The following is a 16,960-nucleotide window of genomic DNA, read 5'->3' on the forward strand; positions in this document are numbered from 1 at the left end:
GGGAAGTAGGCTCCCCACCAAGCAGAGAGCCTGATGCAGGGCTTGATCCCAGGACCCTGAGATCATGACCTGAGCCAAAGGCAGAGGCTTAACCACTGAGCCATTCAGATGCCCCTCTAATGAGATGTTCTTAAAAGAACAGTCCTGTAAATGGCCACATTTTCTTTGGCAAATACTAAGCCATCACATTTCCCCCTGCAAACACAACCGGGATCTTGCACAATAATCACCACGGATGCCCAAGGGCAAAAGGACCAACAGTAGGGACAGAGTGGATGCAGGCAGGGACGGAGGATCTTGAAGAAACGCCCGTGCAGGAAATCCGTAATTGCATTTAGTACCACAGCAGTTAACAGTCGAACAACCTCAGGACTCCCAGCAGAGAGACAAGTGTTAGCTTTTAGTGAAAAAACATCCCACCACAACCCTGGAGAAAACCACAACTATTTTAGGTGTAACTTTGAGAAAGGGATGAAAGCTCTCCCTGATGTTAAGTCAGCTCTTAAGCCCGACAGTTACCTCAAAGGCTATGAACCCAACATGCTGGGAGGCCCCTCCTTAGAATTCCGGTGCGAGTGAACTGGTTTTCGCACTGTACTGTGACCATGTTTTTTATATCCATTTCCTACACTACACCTCAAGAGCCTTTATTCTTCCCTCCCTCCTTTGCACCTAGCGCAGTGACCAGCACCCAAGCAGGAGCTCCTCAGCTGTGTCTTGAATTATTAATTCATGCCAACGCATTGTGTCAGACAGTAGAAATATACACAGTAGAAAGGCTGTCCCCGCCAAAGAACAAAGAATCCAGTGGGGAGACAGAATCAGCAATTTCAGTATGAGAACTGCACTCGTGGAAGAATATAATACCAGGTGTGAGGGGAAAGTATGGGAAGGAACAGCCAGGTAAAATTGAAGGGAATTTCCCCCAATTACATGGGAGAAAACTAAAGAGTCCCAGGCAGTTATAAGTTGAAAATAGACTCTGGGAAATAATATGTAAAAGAAATGGCATGTTCTAGTTTAAAAAGAAGGAAAAAAAATGTTGGTTGAGTGGGTAAATTAATATAAGTCGAATTTTCAAACACTAAAAATCTGTATTAAAGGTAACTAAATTCCCCCAAATTGAATACATACAGTTCACCATAAAAATTCTTACCTCCCTGAAATTCCTTTTGTTGACCCTGGAATCTCTGGCACAGGCCGATGTCTTAGCAGAAAAGACCGAGATGGTCTTGAAACCAACTTGCTACGGCTTCTCATAGGTGCTAGGATTGGAGATGACGGAACATACAAATCATTAACAACCATTTCTCCCTGAAATTGAAAGAATGGGGATGGTGGTGATCTTTCTGTTAAACCATTAGTTCCATTTCCAGAATGTGCCTCCGATATTGAACAGCCAAGGGAAGAAAGGCATTCAGGATCTACATCAGGAAGCTTGCTCACGTTTTCCGAGATCACTTCAAATCTTTTTGTTTGTTGTTCTTCAACCAAGCAATCAGTAGTTTTCTCTGTAATCAAAGATTCCGTTTTAATATTCTCATTACCAAATGGAGTATGTTGGAAAGAACTCAAATTCAGGTGTGGTTCTTCTTCTGGAACAAGAAAGTTCTGTTTAAGAAGAGACTGATTATCATCTGATTTAAGAGACTGGCTATTTGCAATGTCATTTGGATCAAGATTTTTGGTGACAGTCTCCCAACGCGTCAGGCCAGATACTTGCACGTCACCTGTATCAGAAAGTTCTGTGGAGGTATTTTGACCAGAAGATGGAGTGTGGCGATCCTCTGAAGTCTCATCGTCCTTCTTTGTTTTATGGATATTTGCATATATTGGGATATCTTGCATTTTTGACAAGATTATCTGTAACTGCTTCAGTATCCTCTTCCGGTGTCCCGTAGGCGATATTCCAATTTTGTGTAGCACACCATCATTCACTGCTGCACAGTCTTTCACAGTATTCAAACCAAACTCGCGGAAGCGTGGGAGGTACTGTTCCAAATTAATGCTCATTAGGAAATCTCTGATATCAACATTTACTTCACTGACTGAGGACATAATGGTGGCTTCATTACTAAGCTGACATATCAAAAGCTGTAAAATGAGGTACACACATAGGCAAGTGCACTTCTGGTTCTTCCTCTACCACTTGTGACAGAAAAATGTCTCAAAATGTTATTTTCTTCACAGTGAATGTTTTATGTGCTTAAGCCTGCAAAAAAAAAAAAAAGAGAGAGAGAGAGAAAGAAGGAGAATATTAATGTATTAGGGCATTTTAGTTATTAAAACCTAATTTTATACCTTATAAACTTTCTCTGAAGAAACGCAACAGAAATGAGGATAATTACTTCAGTTCACTCAGAATTTAGAATCTTTGGCATTACTGTGCATGTCCTCAGAAGTCAATTCCTAGGTACAATGTGAAAGTACAGAAGAGAAATGCCATGGTAGTATCCAATGATGATTTTCAAAAAAGGTAAAAAATGACTTTCCCACAAGTATAAAATGAACATGTGCCAAATAATTTATTCAACCCATTAATTAATGAGGGAACCAGTAAGATGGTAAGGCTAGTTCCAGGAACATTTGTGGGAACAGGTTTAGACAGCCCATCAGAAAAGACTTATTTTTTAAGTGTTAGACTAAGATAGGTGGGTTAGATTTAAAAAACTTGTTAATGTCCTGCAAGGCAATAAAACCACAACCTTTGGGGTTATCTCTTTACCAGACAAAAATCTGTAAGCTAACAGATAACGTCCCTGTTCAGGGCTCTAACTAAACAGTAAATAAAAAGTAGAGCACAAGATGAGAATTAAATACCCTTAGGGTTGGCCTGTTAAACAACACCCCCACACAAGGCACTGAAAGAACATGCTGTACATTCTTTTGATTTCCAAATTTTAGATAATTTCTCTTAACTGTAACTAGCTATGAACAATTTTCTTCTTTTATACACTCTCTTCAAAGACTCTCTTAAAAAGCACAATTAAGCTTATTTCTCAGGTCAAGAGTTTCCATTTAAAAAATGCAGTAGCGTTTGGGGTGCCTGTGTAGCTCAGTTGGTTAGGCATCTTGTCGTCGGTTCACGTCCTGATCTCAGGGTTCTGGGTTCAAGCCCCACATCCGGCTCCCTGCTCGGGGCGAGGGTTGGGGCGGGGAGTCTGCTTCTCCCTCTCCTTCTGCCACTCCCCCTCACCATGCTCCTGTGCTCTCTTTCTCTCAAATAACATCTTAAAAAAAAAAATGCAATAGCATGTTATGTACAATATTGATATACAAAATAAAGCCAGGTAATTCTTAAACACATTAGATAACAGGAAATAAATTAATATGAAAGGGAAAGGAAAAAGTTTAAAGGTTACATTTTCCTTTATGAGTAGCAGATTCACATAGGTTCATTTTTCTCCCAAACAACATCATTAAATTTTTTAAAAGCTCAATTCATCTAGGTGCTGTTCATACAACTGTGTTCAGTTTGTGGAAATGTAGGATATGTGCACATTGCTGGATATTATGCTTCATTCAATAAAAAGAAAAAAGTACAGAACATGCATAACACATGCTGAAATAACCAAAGGAGACACCCCTCACCTAGGTAAACTGATCTGAAAAAGTGTTGATACAATGTCTCTGGAAATCACAAATCAAAATAGCTCTCCAAAAGGCACAACTCCGACACCACAAGTCTTATCTGCCAGTCACCCAAAAGCCATTGCCTCGACTCTTTAAAAATATCAGCAAACAATGACACAAAGGTATGTGAAAAAGGGGAAAGCACGTACTATACTCAGGCAGCACTGCAGAAGCAAAAAATATACAAATGAGATGCGGGGCAGGAAATGACTTTGACAATAAAGTGTCCCTCTGTCACAGTCAAAATAAAAAAATGTCAAGACAAAAAAAAAGAAGAAAGCTTAAACCTCAACACTATATACAAAACTAATACTCGGATATACCTCTCTTGCTCTATGCAATTATTTTATAAATATATTATCTAATTTTTTTTTCCACATCACAAATGGAAATAACTATTGTCCAATTGGCTAACACCCTGATCTTGGACTTCCCCATCTCCTGAACTGTTAGAAAAAGAATTTTGTTTTGTTTTGTTTTGTTAAAGTCAAACAGTGTGTGGTTTTTTTGTTGCAGCAGCCCAAACTGACTAATACACTCCTCTATCTGCACTGCCCCTGCTATGGTTCAGATGCTTATTAGATCTCTTGCCTGGATTATTACAGTCTCTAAACAAATCCCTCAGCATGGTCTATGGAGACCGTGAGCTATCAGTGAGCTACTGAAAATCCAAATTTAGCATGTCCCTCCGCATCCTCGAAAGGATAAAGTCTAAGCTTGTTACCATGTCCTACCACAGTACAGTGTCAGTCTAATAACAACAATAATGGCAGCTACTATTGACGTAAACAGCAATTATGTGCAGATACCATACCTCCCACTATTTACTGCAAGGTAGGTGTTCTGTGGACTAGCTCCAGTCTCAATTTCAACTGTGCCAAACATTCTACCAGCATCATCGCTCACTGTAGCTCATTATTGTTAATTATCATTCCTGAAGCAACACACTGCTTAATCGCCCCATTCCTCTGGCATATGTTCCATCTGCCTGCAAATCTGAACATTTTGGAAAATCCTGTGCCCAATTTAAAATTTTGAATAGGCAGGCAGGTATTACCACCTCTGTGAAGGCTTCCTTTCAACCTCTTAAAATACAATGGATCACTCCTTTCTTCAGATACATGTACAAGTGGAATCCTAGAACTCTACAGAGTGCTTGCTTGGGACACATTTAAGAGATAGGGGAGGATGGTAGGCATAGAAGTGGTTGAGAGCCCCATTTTGTTAGTTCTGTGGTGTGTGTGCATGTAGGTTTTATACGCAACGCCCTTTCCTTCCCTTGGAGTATATACATACACTTCCTGGGTGGCTGAATCAAGGACAGATACACCAAATACCCCAAACCACCCCTCTGCTATCATTCCACATGCTGAACATGAACTTGATGCCTTTTCAAGATTTGGAAGAGGCTCCCTCCCCACAGGCCCTACCATCCTCTCTGCACTTTGTCAGCTCCATCCTCCAGTCACCAGACTTAACTGTCTGACCACTCAAGGGTGTTCACAGATCCAATTCTTTCTGCAGAGGCATCTACCCCATGCGCACGTCATACGCAAAGAGATGGACATGCCCATTCCATCAAAGGCTACCATGTGTACACTCCTTAAAATGGTATTAATGCCCTCTGTATTCGGGCCTCCACCTGGGCACACTGGCATGCATGCTATGATCTAGGTCAGTAGCTCTCCATGATGCTGGTCTGCGGATCTTCTGTACAGCAACAGTGGCTGATAATAGGCCCAGAAATATGTACTTGTAACACACCCCAGAGATGACCAGTGATGTGCAAGAAAATTTTACAATTTTAAATTCCTCACATTCACCAAATATACTTTACACCATCCCACCTGAGCCTAAGCGCATCACTCTCCCCTCCAGGATGGAATGCCCCTCCTAACCCACTGCCCATCAGTCTGATGTCAGAGGCAAACCCCACCTCTTCCACATCCTAGCAGTATAAACACAAGCATATGGGGGTTTGTTTTCTGTTTTTTAAAGATTTTATTTGTTTATCTGACAGAGAGAGACGGCAAGAGAGAGAACACAAACAGGGAGAGTAGGAGAGGGAGAAGCAGGCTTCTTGCTGAGCAGAAGCCCAATGTGGGACTCCATCCCAGGACCCCAGGATCATGACCTTACCTGAAGGCAGACACTTAACACCTGAGCCACCCAGATGCCCCAACACAGGTATATGTTTGTGTGTCTGTTTCCGGATCCATAAAATGGAAACACTTACGGGTACCTCTGTACTGAAGAAGATTGTTAGAACAGTGCTTACTACATGTTAAGTCCTTAGTAGACATACATTTCTATCATTATAATTATTTATTTCCATCCCTATCATCACTATCTCCCCACAGCTGAAATCTTTCCCATTCTTTGAAGTCTAACTCAAATGCCACTTCCTTTACAAGGTCTCTACCGAACAAAAAAAGCTCTCTTCTCTGTACTCCTACAGAATTTACTTCTTAAAAGCATTGAATCATATTTGATTCATTCCATAGTAACCTACAGAAGTAGGATACTGCAGTACAAAACCGAGATTTCGGAGCTGGACACCTGGAGTCAAATCCTACTTCCTCTACTTACTAGTTTTGGGAGCCTAAACAAGTATCTAACCTTTCCGGGCCTCAGTTTCCCCTCATCAGGAAAACCGAAGTAATAATAATAATAATACCTATTTCAGAGGCACCTGGGTAGCTCAGTTGGTGAAGCAGCTGCCTTTGGCTCGGTTCATGATCCCAGGGTCCTAGGATGAGCCCCGCATCAAGCTCCCTCCTCTGCGGAGAGCCTGCTTCTCCCTCTCCCTCTGCCTACTGCTCTACCTACTTGTGCTCTCTGTCAAATAAATAAAAACCTGTAAAAAAAAATAATAATACGTATTTCATATGTCTGTTGTGAAGCATTTAGAACTGCACACAGAAAAGCTGTTTCCTATTATTTACTACCCCATAATAAACTAATAACTCTGCCAAGATGATGCCCAGCCCATAAAAGCTGCCCCATAAACGCCAGTCAAATCATTTGTTTATAAATATAGTGCACAATGTATGTAGTACATGTTCAGGGAGTGTACAAGAAGTTGGCCTTACAGATGTGATTCCATGTTTGTCCATCCTATCCTGACCAATTTTCAAGAGAAAGTAAAAGGGAAGTAATATTTAGGACTCCCTGCTCCATGCCGGGCTTGAATATCGCTTAATAACACAAGATCTTATTATTTTATTGAGTTCAACCTGGATACTCCACCCTGAACCAACTACTTCTCACCACGTCTGCTCATAGCCTCATCCAGGCCATCATCTTGTCCATTTCAGACCACTACAATAGCTTCCTGACTCAAATCCAGATTCTGTCCTGTGCGCCCCCACCCCCATACACATATAGTACAGTCTCACTAGAGCAGCTGGGAGTATTCATTTTATAACAAAAGTCACACCACATCACTCTGTGGGACTTTCCAACTTCATATTCCCTGGCTGACCACTCCCATCACTCAATTCCCATCAAGATGGCCTCAGTTTTATTCCCACCTCATGAGCTCACTTCTCACCCTCACATCTCTTTCAAATCTGCTTTCTCAACAAACACACATGGCTCACTTTAGCAGGTCTCTGCTCAAATGTAGCCACTTCAGAGAGGCCTTCCCTACTCCTGCCATGCATGCCAGTGGCCTTGTGCCTCACTATTCCTTACTCCTACTCTATCTTACGGCTTTGTTACAACCTAGTATCTGTGGACTGTTCCAAGAGGGCAGAGATCTTGTGTACTGTTCACTGCTCTAGCCTTCATGATTGAACACTGTCGGGTATATAGTAGGTACTCAATAAATGTTTGCTGGATGACTTCTTCCCAGTTTTCAGATGATTTAAAACAGAAAGTATAAAACACACAAAGTGTTAAAGCTTGTGTCTAGGTCACCAAATTTGTCAGAAGCAGAGACAGGATTTACATACAGATTTCTCCAATCCATCTAACCACTAAAAGAGATCTTCAAATTAGGAGTTGGAGGTTAGCAGGAGGTCAGCTGGAAGCATTCCAATCCATCTGTGGGGCTTCTAAAAATTCATGGGTTGGGGTGGCTATCCTACTCCCATGCCTCAAGTAAGGTAAACCACCTCAGTGAGCCACTCCCCACCACTCATCCCTCCACCCACTACCAGTGGAGTGGACCTTGGTCACATCCCCTAGTTGAGCTAGGAAAGAAACAACTGAAAATCAGGGTTCACTTCTTGAAAACCATGAAGTCACTGAAGTACACAGTTCTAACAATTTCTGGAATCCCATTTGCTTAACTCTCATATCTTATGAGAGGGGGAAAAAAGTAGCACCATACAATTAAATTCGTTCATAACTTTAACCCATTTTTTTTTTAAGATTTTATTTGAGATGGAGAGAGGTCAGCAGGAGAAGCAGACTCCCTGCCAAGCAGGGAGCCTGATGTGGGACTCAATCCCAGGACTCCAGGATCATGACCTGAGCCAAAGGCAGTCGCTTAACCAACTGAGCCACCCAGGCGCCCTTAGCCCATCTTTTAAAGTACACCTTTTTAAAATCAGAAACATAACCTTAGAATATTTAGAAACTACAAATGTGTTCAAGTAGGTTTAACCATCACAGGATCACAAAACCCAAAAGGAACCTTACAAAATATCTACCAAATAAAAGCGGAATTAGGCTGCCACATGAATAATGAAACTCCCAAGGTTATCAACACAAGTCTTACTGATCTGAAGAACAATGAGAGTTTACTGTATTCCAGAATAAGGGTTCCCAACGGAGTGGAACTATCTCCCAGGGAGAACCCAGAAATGTGTGGAAAAAAATGCTTTCGCTGGTCATCATGACTGAACCAGTAGATTGGAAAATTGATTCATGACACCCTGCAATGATCACCAAGGTAGAAACCTCACATACAATTTTTAGTCCTCTAAATCTCTACAAATAATCAGTTACCCCCAGAGGATGACTGGCACTATAGATAAGGGAAATGTCCCTGACTTCGAGTTGAGAATAAACTTACTGTGGAGAAATAGCTAATCCTTTAAGAAACCAATGAGCTCCATATGGATAACATACTGAACTAGTTAGTTCAGGCTACAGGTTGTAACAGAATTCCACCTTTGCCTCAGTACACAATACAGTCACAAGAAATACATATGATGGCATGTGCATATCAAGTAAACTCATGTTTGTTTGTTGTTGTTGTTTTAAAGATTTTTTATTTATTTGACAGATGGAAATCACAAGTAGGCAGAGAGAGAGGAGGAAGCAGGCTCCCCGCTGAGCAGAGAGCCCGATGCGAGGCTCGATCCCAGGACCCTGGGATCATGACCTGAGCCGAAGGCAGAGGCTTTAACTCACTGAGCCACCCAGGCGCCCCAAGTAAACTCATGTTTAATACCAATGTGTTAACTCCAAGTATTCATAAGATGATATTTGACCGTTCCCCCACAACCATGTAGAAGAGGAAGTGGTTTAGAGAAAATATGCCTGTTGTCATATTACTCCATCCCATACTATAAGACAGATTGTAAAGGGTCGAAAGCCTAAAATCCTTAGTTTTCTAGCTGAGTGTTTAGCTGCCAAAAATACTAAAAAATCGGCCATTGAGCACCTCTCTCCTACCGCCCACTCACATAGTTACCTTGTGGCAACACTACCTCCACCAAATCCCTTACAGGAAGCCCAGTTTCCCCAACCTGGCCATTTGTCTTAACTGTGGTCATCCACAGGCCCTGACCTTCCCTGCCATGCTCCTTACCACTACTCCTCCCCACCCATGAAAACACGGCCATCCTCTTTCATTTTCCCCCAGACTTACACGCTATTAATAGCCAATATTTACAGATGTTTGCAAACCATCTGTGTAGGATCTCATTTAATCCTCAAAGCTGCCTGGGGAGGAAAGTCCCATGCCCAAAGCTACACAGCAGATAAACAGTGGATAGATTCCAGAATTCTAAGGGTCAGATTTCATGATCTGTGCTGTTAACCATGATGCCCCCTAATAGTCACATAACTGATTTAACAATAGAGTGGTACCAAGCACTTCATGTTTTTCCTCTCCTTTTACTCTCTAGCTATGCATAAGCACTTAGAGTCACTGGGAAAATCCCATTTCAATATACCATGTCTTATAAGCTCAAGTGTTATATACTTTTTCAGTTTGTGTATGTGTGTGTGTGTCTCCATGAAAGTGGTTACATATGGAAACCTGCATTCATTTACCTTTACTTAGGGTGAGATTTGAGACAAAATGACAAATTATGGAAAATATCTTTGAAATTACTATATACAGCAATGGTAACTTAAAATGTAGCTGATTAACATGTATTTTGCATCTATCACTGCAGAAAGATAGCTACTGTGACACTATATACCATCACAGTATGAAGTCAAAATCAAATAATCAAATATAACCAAAGTAAGTAGTCACTGTCCGTGAGAACAGTCAATAGTGATGGTAAAAACAAAGACAGTGTGGCTAGAATAGAAAGTACTGAAGTATTGTTCCAGATGGTACTAGACCAGGGTCATAAAAGTTTAACTTTAAATGTGAGGCAGAAGAAAAAGCGTAAACAATCTGAATGTTGACTGACAGATAAAAAACAAAATGTGGTGTACACAAACAACTGAATACTACGCAGTCTTAAACAGGAAGTTCAGCAATATTCTACCACATGGATAAACCTTGGGGACATGATGCTAAGTGAAATGAGGCAGTCACAAAAAAGACAAATGCAGCAGGATTCCACTTCTCTGAGGTATCTAAAGTAGAACAATTCATAAAAAGTAGAATGGTCTGGCAGTGGGGGGAACTGTTTTATGGGTGTGCAGTTTCAGTTCTACAAGATGAAAATGTTCTGGAGATCTAGTTCACAACAATGTAAATTACTACCCCACTGTACCCTCAGAAATAGTGAAGATGGCAAATTTTATGTTACATGATTTGTTTGTTTTTTTTTTTTTCGTTTGTGCAGCACAAGGAGCTAGGGAGAGATACTAGAAGGTCTGGGCCAACTTCTCAGCTTTTATTCAAACTGAACTTCCTGTACATACTTAGGACTTTTTTTCCTTTCCTTTAGAGGCTAATTCAAATCTTACAACCAGGGACCACCACATCCATGAGTTTTCCCTACCTACTCCATCCCTGCTTCTGCCCAGGCAGGAGCACTGTGCTCTGGAGTCAGGCCACTGGAATTCCAAACCAGCCTTCCCCATTTGTTAACTGTGTATCCTTCTAAGTTATTTAACTTCCCTGAAGTTCAGTTTCCTCATCTGTAAAATGAGGATAACATACCTCATATTAATAGGATTCTTTAGGATTCAACAAGTAAAATATATAAGGTATACGGAACAATGTACAAACTGTAAATGTGCAATCAGTGTTGGCTATTATTATTCACTCACTTGTAACAATCTTGCACTTGGTCATATACTGTATTACTGCACTTGGTTTGACTGGTTTTCTTCTGCCTGCCTGGTAAAATTACATGCCTTTAAATTAGCACTGTAAATTATTCTTCTAATAAACCTACAGTGCACCTAACACAGCAGTAAATATAGTTTTATTAATTTAGCAATATAGAGATGCGGTTAGATTAGTGAGAATGAGGACTTCACCTGAAAACTAGACTCGGGACACAGAGCACAGGGATTACCAGTGATCCTAGCTCCGCCATGTGCTAGCTGCATGACCTTGGAAAAGTTCCTTCATTTTTCTGTGCCTCACCACTGTCATCTTTTGTAAGCAGTAATGACAGTAGTGCCTGTTCTGAGGGTGAAATAAGTAAATATGCATAAAGATAACAGTCCCTGGCAAGCAATCAGCATTTAATTAGTGCCTGCTGGATGGAAAGGTTTGAGCTGAAAATAGCCACAGCCTGGGCAAAAGCATTCTGTAGCTTGGATCACGGAGAAAGGACTGTTTTAAGTTATATTTTGATTACTTACTGTGCAATCTGAAAAATACAACTCTTTCAAAAATCTAGAACTTAATATCCATTTCTACAACTGGTAAAGGCTAGGAGTGATAATTCACTGACTTATTACGAGAAGTTACTGGAGGTTAAGTAGTACCTAGGTTTAGGTGTTTCAGATAATAATCTCATAGTTCAGTGCTGGATAATCTCCTTAGCGTCAGTAAATCTTTCTCTTTCAAGCTGTCCATCTAGATTTTTAAGTTAACTAACGTTTGAAACTTGTTTTCAGTTCTAATTCACAGATCTTTAAAGGAGAGCCATATCTCTTGAGCAACCAAAAAGGTTGCATCTTGCCAAGCTTCTACAAGAACAAAAGTGGGGATAGTAAAAAGGCATCAAGCCAAAGCCTGCATCATAGTGGAGAACTCCCACCTGTGGGCCCCTGGTGGGGCCGCTGCTTCTGCCAGGTGCCAGCTGCAAGAAGGAGAACCGGACCACTTAGATCTCTTGATAAGAACACCAGCACACATTCCTCAGGATTCTGTTCCATTTCATGCTACACTGAACATACCTTTCATTTACTCAGGTCAAAACTAGCATGATGCTGCAGTTCAACAGGGAGATATTAAGACTTAACACTTAATGCTATGTGCATTTTATCATACATTATATTTTAATTCTAAAATTTTAGTATAAACGTATACCCCACAATTTCTCTGAATTTGAGTCGCATTTTTAGACTAACAACCAGATGTTTCGAAATAGCCTACTGTGAACATTTCCTCTCTTTGCATTTATAAATAGCACCCTGACCTCTTTTCCAGCTGAATTTGGGAGCTCACTCCTATTGGTTCCATTATTGTCAGTCTCTTTTTCTTAAGAAAAGAGGGTATCTTTGCAAATGTCTCCCAACTTACTGACTCATTTACTTACATTTATTCATTCAATAAATATTTGAGGAACACTAACTACTCTCTCCAAGAGTAATAATAGTGAGAAATATTTGCAGCTCAAGGTTACCTATTACCTCATCTGAGAACAGTGTCAAGTGCCACAAAGAAAGTGAAGATGCGATATCTTCTCTCAAAGAGTTCAAAAATCTAAAGGAGTATAGAAAGATCTATAAGCAAAGGAAAGTAGCACACAGGCAAACAATCATTTCGTTACCCCTCAGTTAAGTCCCAGTAAAGAAGGAATGCTGAAATTGGAACACTCTGATAATACCCCCAAAAAAGCACTTAAATAATACTAAGAAAAGTCTAATTTTGTGACTTTGCCTTTCACATGGCTTACATTTTAAATATTGCTTTATTGTTAATGACATAGAGAAGTAGAACCATCATTTTTTAATGAGTGTCAGGGAACTCTAAAAATCCCAAATTAAATCCATGAAAGTCAGTGAAATATGCAGTCATTCAGAGCTTTGAGGATGGAACAATCTGTGAAGGGGTTAGGCAAGAGAATCTCAGGATGAGTAGCAAGAAATGGAGATGCAGGCAGCCCTCTCTGAAGCAGAAGAAACTTCATAAAGGGGGCACAGAGGGAGATATCTTCCAGTGATAACAGCAAGGAGATGGGAACAGCTGGAGCAAACTTAAGGTTCAAGAAGTAATGAAAGGTGAGGCCAGAAAAGGAAGGTGGAGTTGGCTCTGAAGGGCCTTGAGTAACAACAGTCTAAAGACTCCAGACTTCATCAGGGTAGTGTGAAAGAGACTTGACAATGACAGTTAACCATCACCACCTCCATGAGCCTAAGTCACCTGATAATCGGCATGGAGACCACACCTCTCTTCCGCTCTTTCCTGATCATCTCTCCAGCTTCACGCTGATTACCCATTCTTTCCTTTTGCTAAAGCTATGTAATATAACCTGTAGAGAGTCCCTTAGTGCCTCCCATTTTTGTGAGAAACATAAGGGCATGTTCACCACCTTCTTAGTCCTTCCCCGAGTATGCCCTCAGCTACCCATCCACCTTTGTACATAAATGGTGTCAGAGAGGAAAATAATTCTTCTCACCTCTTCACTAGTAGTTTTTACTCTTGCAGCTGATCAAATGATGACACAACCCAGATCAGGATTCTTTTTTTTTCCCTCCATAGCATGGGTAAACAAATATGCTATACTTACACTAGAAAAGATCTTATAAAGATAATACCATTGACTATTGCTTCAAATAAGGAAATAAGCAAGCAAAATGGTTTAATCATCATTATATGTTTAATCTGGCCAATACTATTAAAAAAAAAAAAAAAAAAGATAAACTAAAATGACAAACTACCCGAGTCCAGGTCTTCACAGTAAAGCTTAAAAAGACATCTCATAGCTACCAATCTCTCATCAATTCTCATTTGGTCAAAGCTAAGGAATATTTCCAATATTAATAAAAAGTTCTCTACATAATTAATATTTTACAAAGAATTCCAAAAATCCTTCAGTTTAGTAAGTGCCAAGACTGGATCCAATAAATGAGTCTATAAATAAATGAGATAAAAAAAAAAAAACCCTCAAAACTCTTGTTAAAAGAAAGCTATGAAAGCGAAGACCATCATAATACTTGGCAATTTCAAAACATCTTTCACCAAACTTTCTCAAAGTTGCAGGAAGGTGGGGTAGAAATTCAAAACAAAACAAAACAAAATACTTCTTGGATATCACGAAGTCTAGAACTCGGAGTTCTGGGGCTTTTAAAACTTCATAGTTCCATAATATTAATGTAAAAGTTCCCAAGGAAATTGCAATTCAGCAGAACAAAGATGGCTCAGTCTGTTGAGTGTCTGCCTTCTGCTCAGGCCGTGATCCCAGGGGCCTGGGATAGAGCCCCTTATCAGAGTGCTTAGCAGGGAGTCTGCTTGTCCCTCTCTCCCTGCCCATCCCCCTCCTCCCCACCCCTATCACCCCTCCTGCTGCGTGCTCTCTCTCTCTCTCAAATAATTTTTTTTAAATCTTTAAAAATAAAATCGCAATTTACTGTAATCTGAATCCTACACTTAACCACAGTAACTAAGAGTATTTGAATAGAAAAGCATTAATCTGTGAGTCACTGCTGGAAGCTTGTTGTGATATTAGATGATTAAGAGTTTATCTTTAAATATACCATCAGAAAAAAAAAATACATACACACACAATCAACTTTTCTTTCATGGGCAATCCATATAAAATCTAACAGGTTTAGAGAGGTCAGAAAAAATACAAACACACACCCACATAAGTAAGTTTTAACAAGTCAATTGACTTTCCCCTAGATACATTTTAATTTAAATAAACCTCTGAGTACTAACAAACCAAATCTATATAAAACACTGGTGGGGTTAAGACCCACTTTAAATGTCTATCTGTTAACTATATGTTTAAAAAGGAGCCAGGGAGCCATTTCCACTCTAGGCTCCAACTTAGTTCCATGACCCATTTCACTCTTCTCTTTCTTTTTTAAACACGGTTAAAGTGTCATGTCATGAGAATTTTCCCACAGTATTTCTCTTGTAAGTGTATGAAAGTCATAACTAAAAGTTTAGAGGGTTTCCCCACCTTAAAAAAGTTAGCTTCCTTTTTAAAAGTGCCAAAACTTCATCTTCCAATTACTTATGGGCAAAGTTCCATAAGCTCATGCGGGTGTAGAGTGCTTAAGTGCGGGGGAAATCAATACTGAGCTTGTAAGTACAACACTATTATTGGTAATCACAGTGATATCCGATTAAACGTACTTTTAAAAATAGTTTCTTTTTCAATACGCTTTTTTTTTTTAAACCAGAAGGATATAATCCACCGAGCAGCCTACTTCAAGGACAACCTTTCAAAAAAAAAAAAAAAAAAAATGTTCCTATCACTACACAAACTTGCAAAAACCTAAAATGTCATGAGTCTATTTCCTCTCATTATCAAAGGGCATATTCACAATATAATTTCACTTAGCCTTCCCCCAAATCAAAATAACTCCAGATCGCCGAAAGGAGATGAGGAAAGTGTCTAAGAAAACAAGCCTGGGCGAACTTACTTCACTCAATGAGATGGACACCCATTTCCCCCGAGAAACTTGTCTCCAAAACAAAATGAGAAAGATCAATCTAGTAAACTCACTGCCGACAGGTCCCCGGGTACGGTGTTGGGTTCCGGCAGGTGGAGGCCAAATGACTGTGATTAAAGTTAATTAACAAGCCTGTCCTCTTAAAGTGTATAACAAGCAGGGTGCGGGGGAGCACAGAGACCTGAGCAAACTCATTACCTCCACCGAGTAAATAACGTGGTGCCTGAAACTCGCTAAGGGGCAGCTTTTTATTTGGGGGTGCGGGGTGCTGGAGGAGGTGCCTGGTTGTCTGTGCGGATTCTCACCCTCCCGGGTCAAATCACATTAGTAAGGAGTTTTTATATCACTTACCCGCTTCTGGTTTCCTTTTAGACGCCCACACGCGGGAGGGAAATCCAAGGGGCAGAAACCAGAGCCAAGCACTTTGCGCTCTGGAAATTTACCCGGAAAGTGCCGAAAAGCCCCGGCCCGGCCCTAGGCTGTCCCCTCCGCCCCCGCCCGGCCCCGCCCCGGCCTCGCCGCCCAGCCCACCCGCGGCCCCCGGTACTCGCCTGGCGCGCGGGCAGCCGAGCTGGGAAAGGCGAGGCGGGCGGGGAAGCCCCGGCGCCGGCGTCTCTCTCCGCCCGGTTCACTCGGTCCTCACCGTCGGTCCCAGGCGCGGGGCCTCCTCCTCCCCGGTCCCCGCCGGCTGCCCGCACCGCGTCTGGGGTCGGGCGGCGGCCGCGCGGGCGGCGCTGTCACACTGGCGGGCGCGCCGCGGCCGCCGCACCTGGAGGCGGGGAGCGCGGGGAACGCGAGCCCGCGCGCAGCTCCGGAAGCGCCGCGCCCGCCGCCGGCGCCTGCCCAGGTGCTCTCGCGCGGCGCCTCGGCCGCTTCCTCTCCGCCCGCGGGGGCGGGCGGCCGGCGCCCCGCACGGGGGCAGCCCGGGCTCAGCGGCGGGGGTGGCCAAGCCGGCCGCCCTGGTTCCGCAGCATAGCTGGGCGGCTGACTCAGTCCGCCGCCACTTGGCCGCGCCTGGCACCCTCGCCACCTGGCGCACCTCGGCCGCGAGGCTCCCGGGCCGGCGGGGCTGGGATACCTGCGGGGGCGCGTCCGGGGGCGAAGATCGGCGAGGGCATTACCCTCGCAGGAGGGAGATGCGGGTGACCCTTCCCGGCCCCTGCCCCCCCTGGTTTCTCCCTGCGCTCTGAGAGAGGGGGTGCTGGTCAAATGGGCGGAACCTCACCAGCACTGATTGCTAGTATCCCTCTAAGTACTTTCCTCGTTACCTCAGCGTTTCCCAAACTCAGGACTCATCTAGGGCGCTGGTTTTCCCAGGCTGCTTCTTGGTAAAGGTGCATTCAGTGGGCCCGGGAATCTGTCTGCCAAGCTCGGAGCAGAT

At 42.3% G+C, this 16,960-nt stretch overlaps 1 protein-coding gene across 1 annotated transcript in view; it reads right to left on the bottom strand.

The window, feature by feature from the left end:
• The window catches only part of ARAP2 (ArfGAP with RhoGAP domain, ankyrin repeat and PH domain 2), a 187,313-nt gene extending 171,247 nt beyond the window's left edge, over positions 1–16,066 (bottom strand). The window contains 2 exon segments of the mRNA XM_047719085.1: positions 1,157–2,212; positions 15,931–16,066. Coding sequence (XP_047575041.1) covers positions 1,157–2,058 — 902 coding nt within the window. The 5' untranslated portion in view covers positions 2,059–2,212; positions 15,931–16,066.
• Positions 16,067–16,960: the final 894 nt, after the last annotated feature.

This window comes from Lutra lutra, chromosome 2 (assembly GCF_902655055.1).
Source record: "Lutra lutra chromosome 2, mLutLut1.2, whole genome shotgun sequence".
Classification (NCBI taxonomy): domain Eukaryota; kingdom Metazoa; phylum Chordata; class Mammalia; order Carnivora; family Mustelidae; genus Lutra; species Lutra lutra.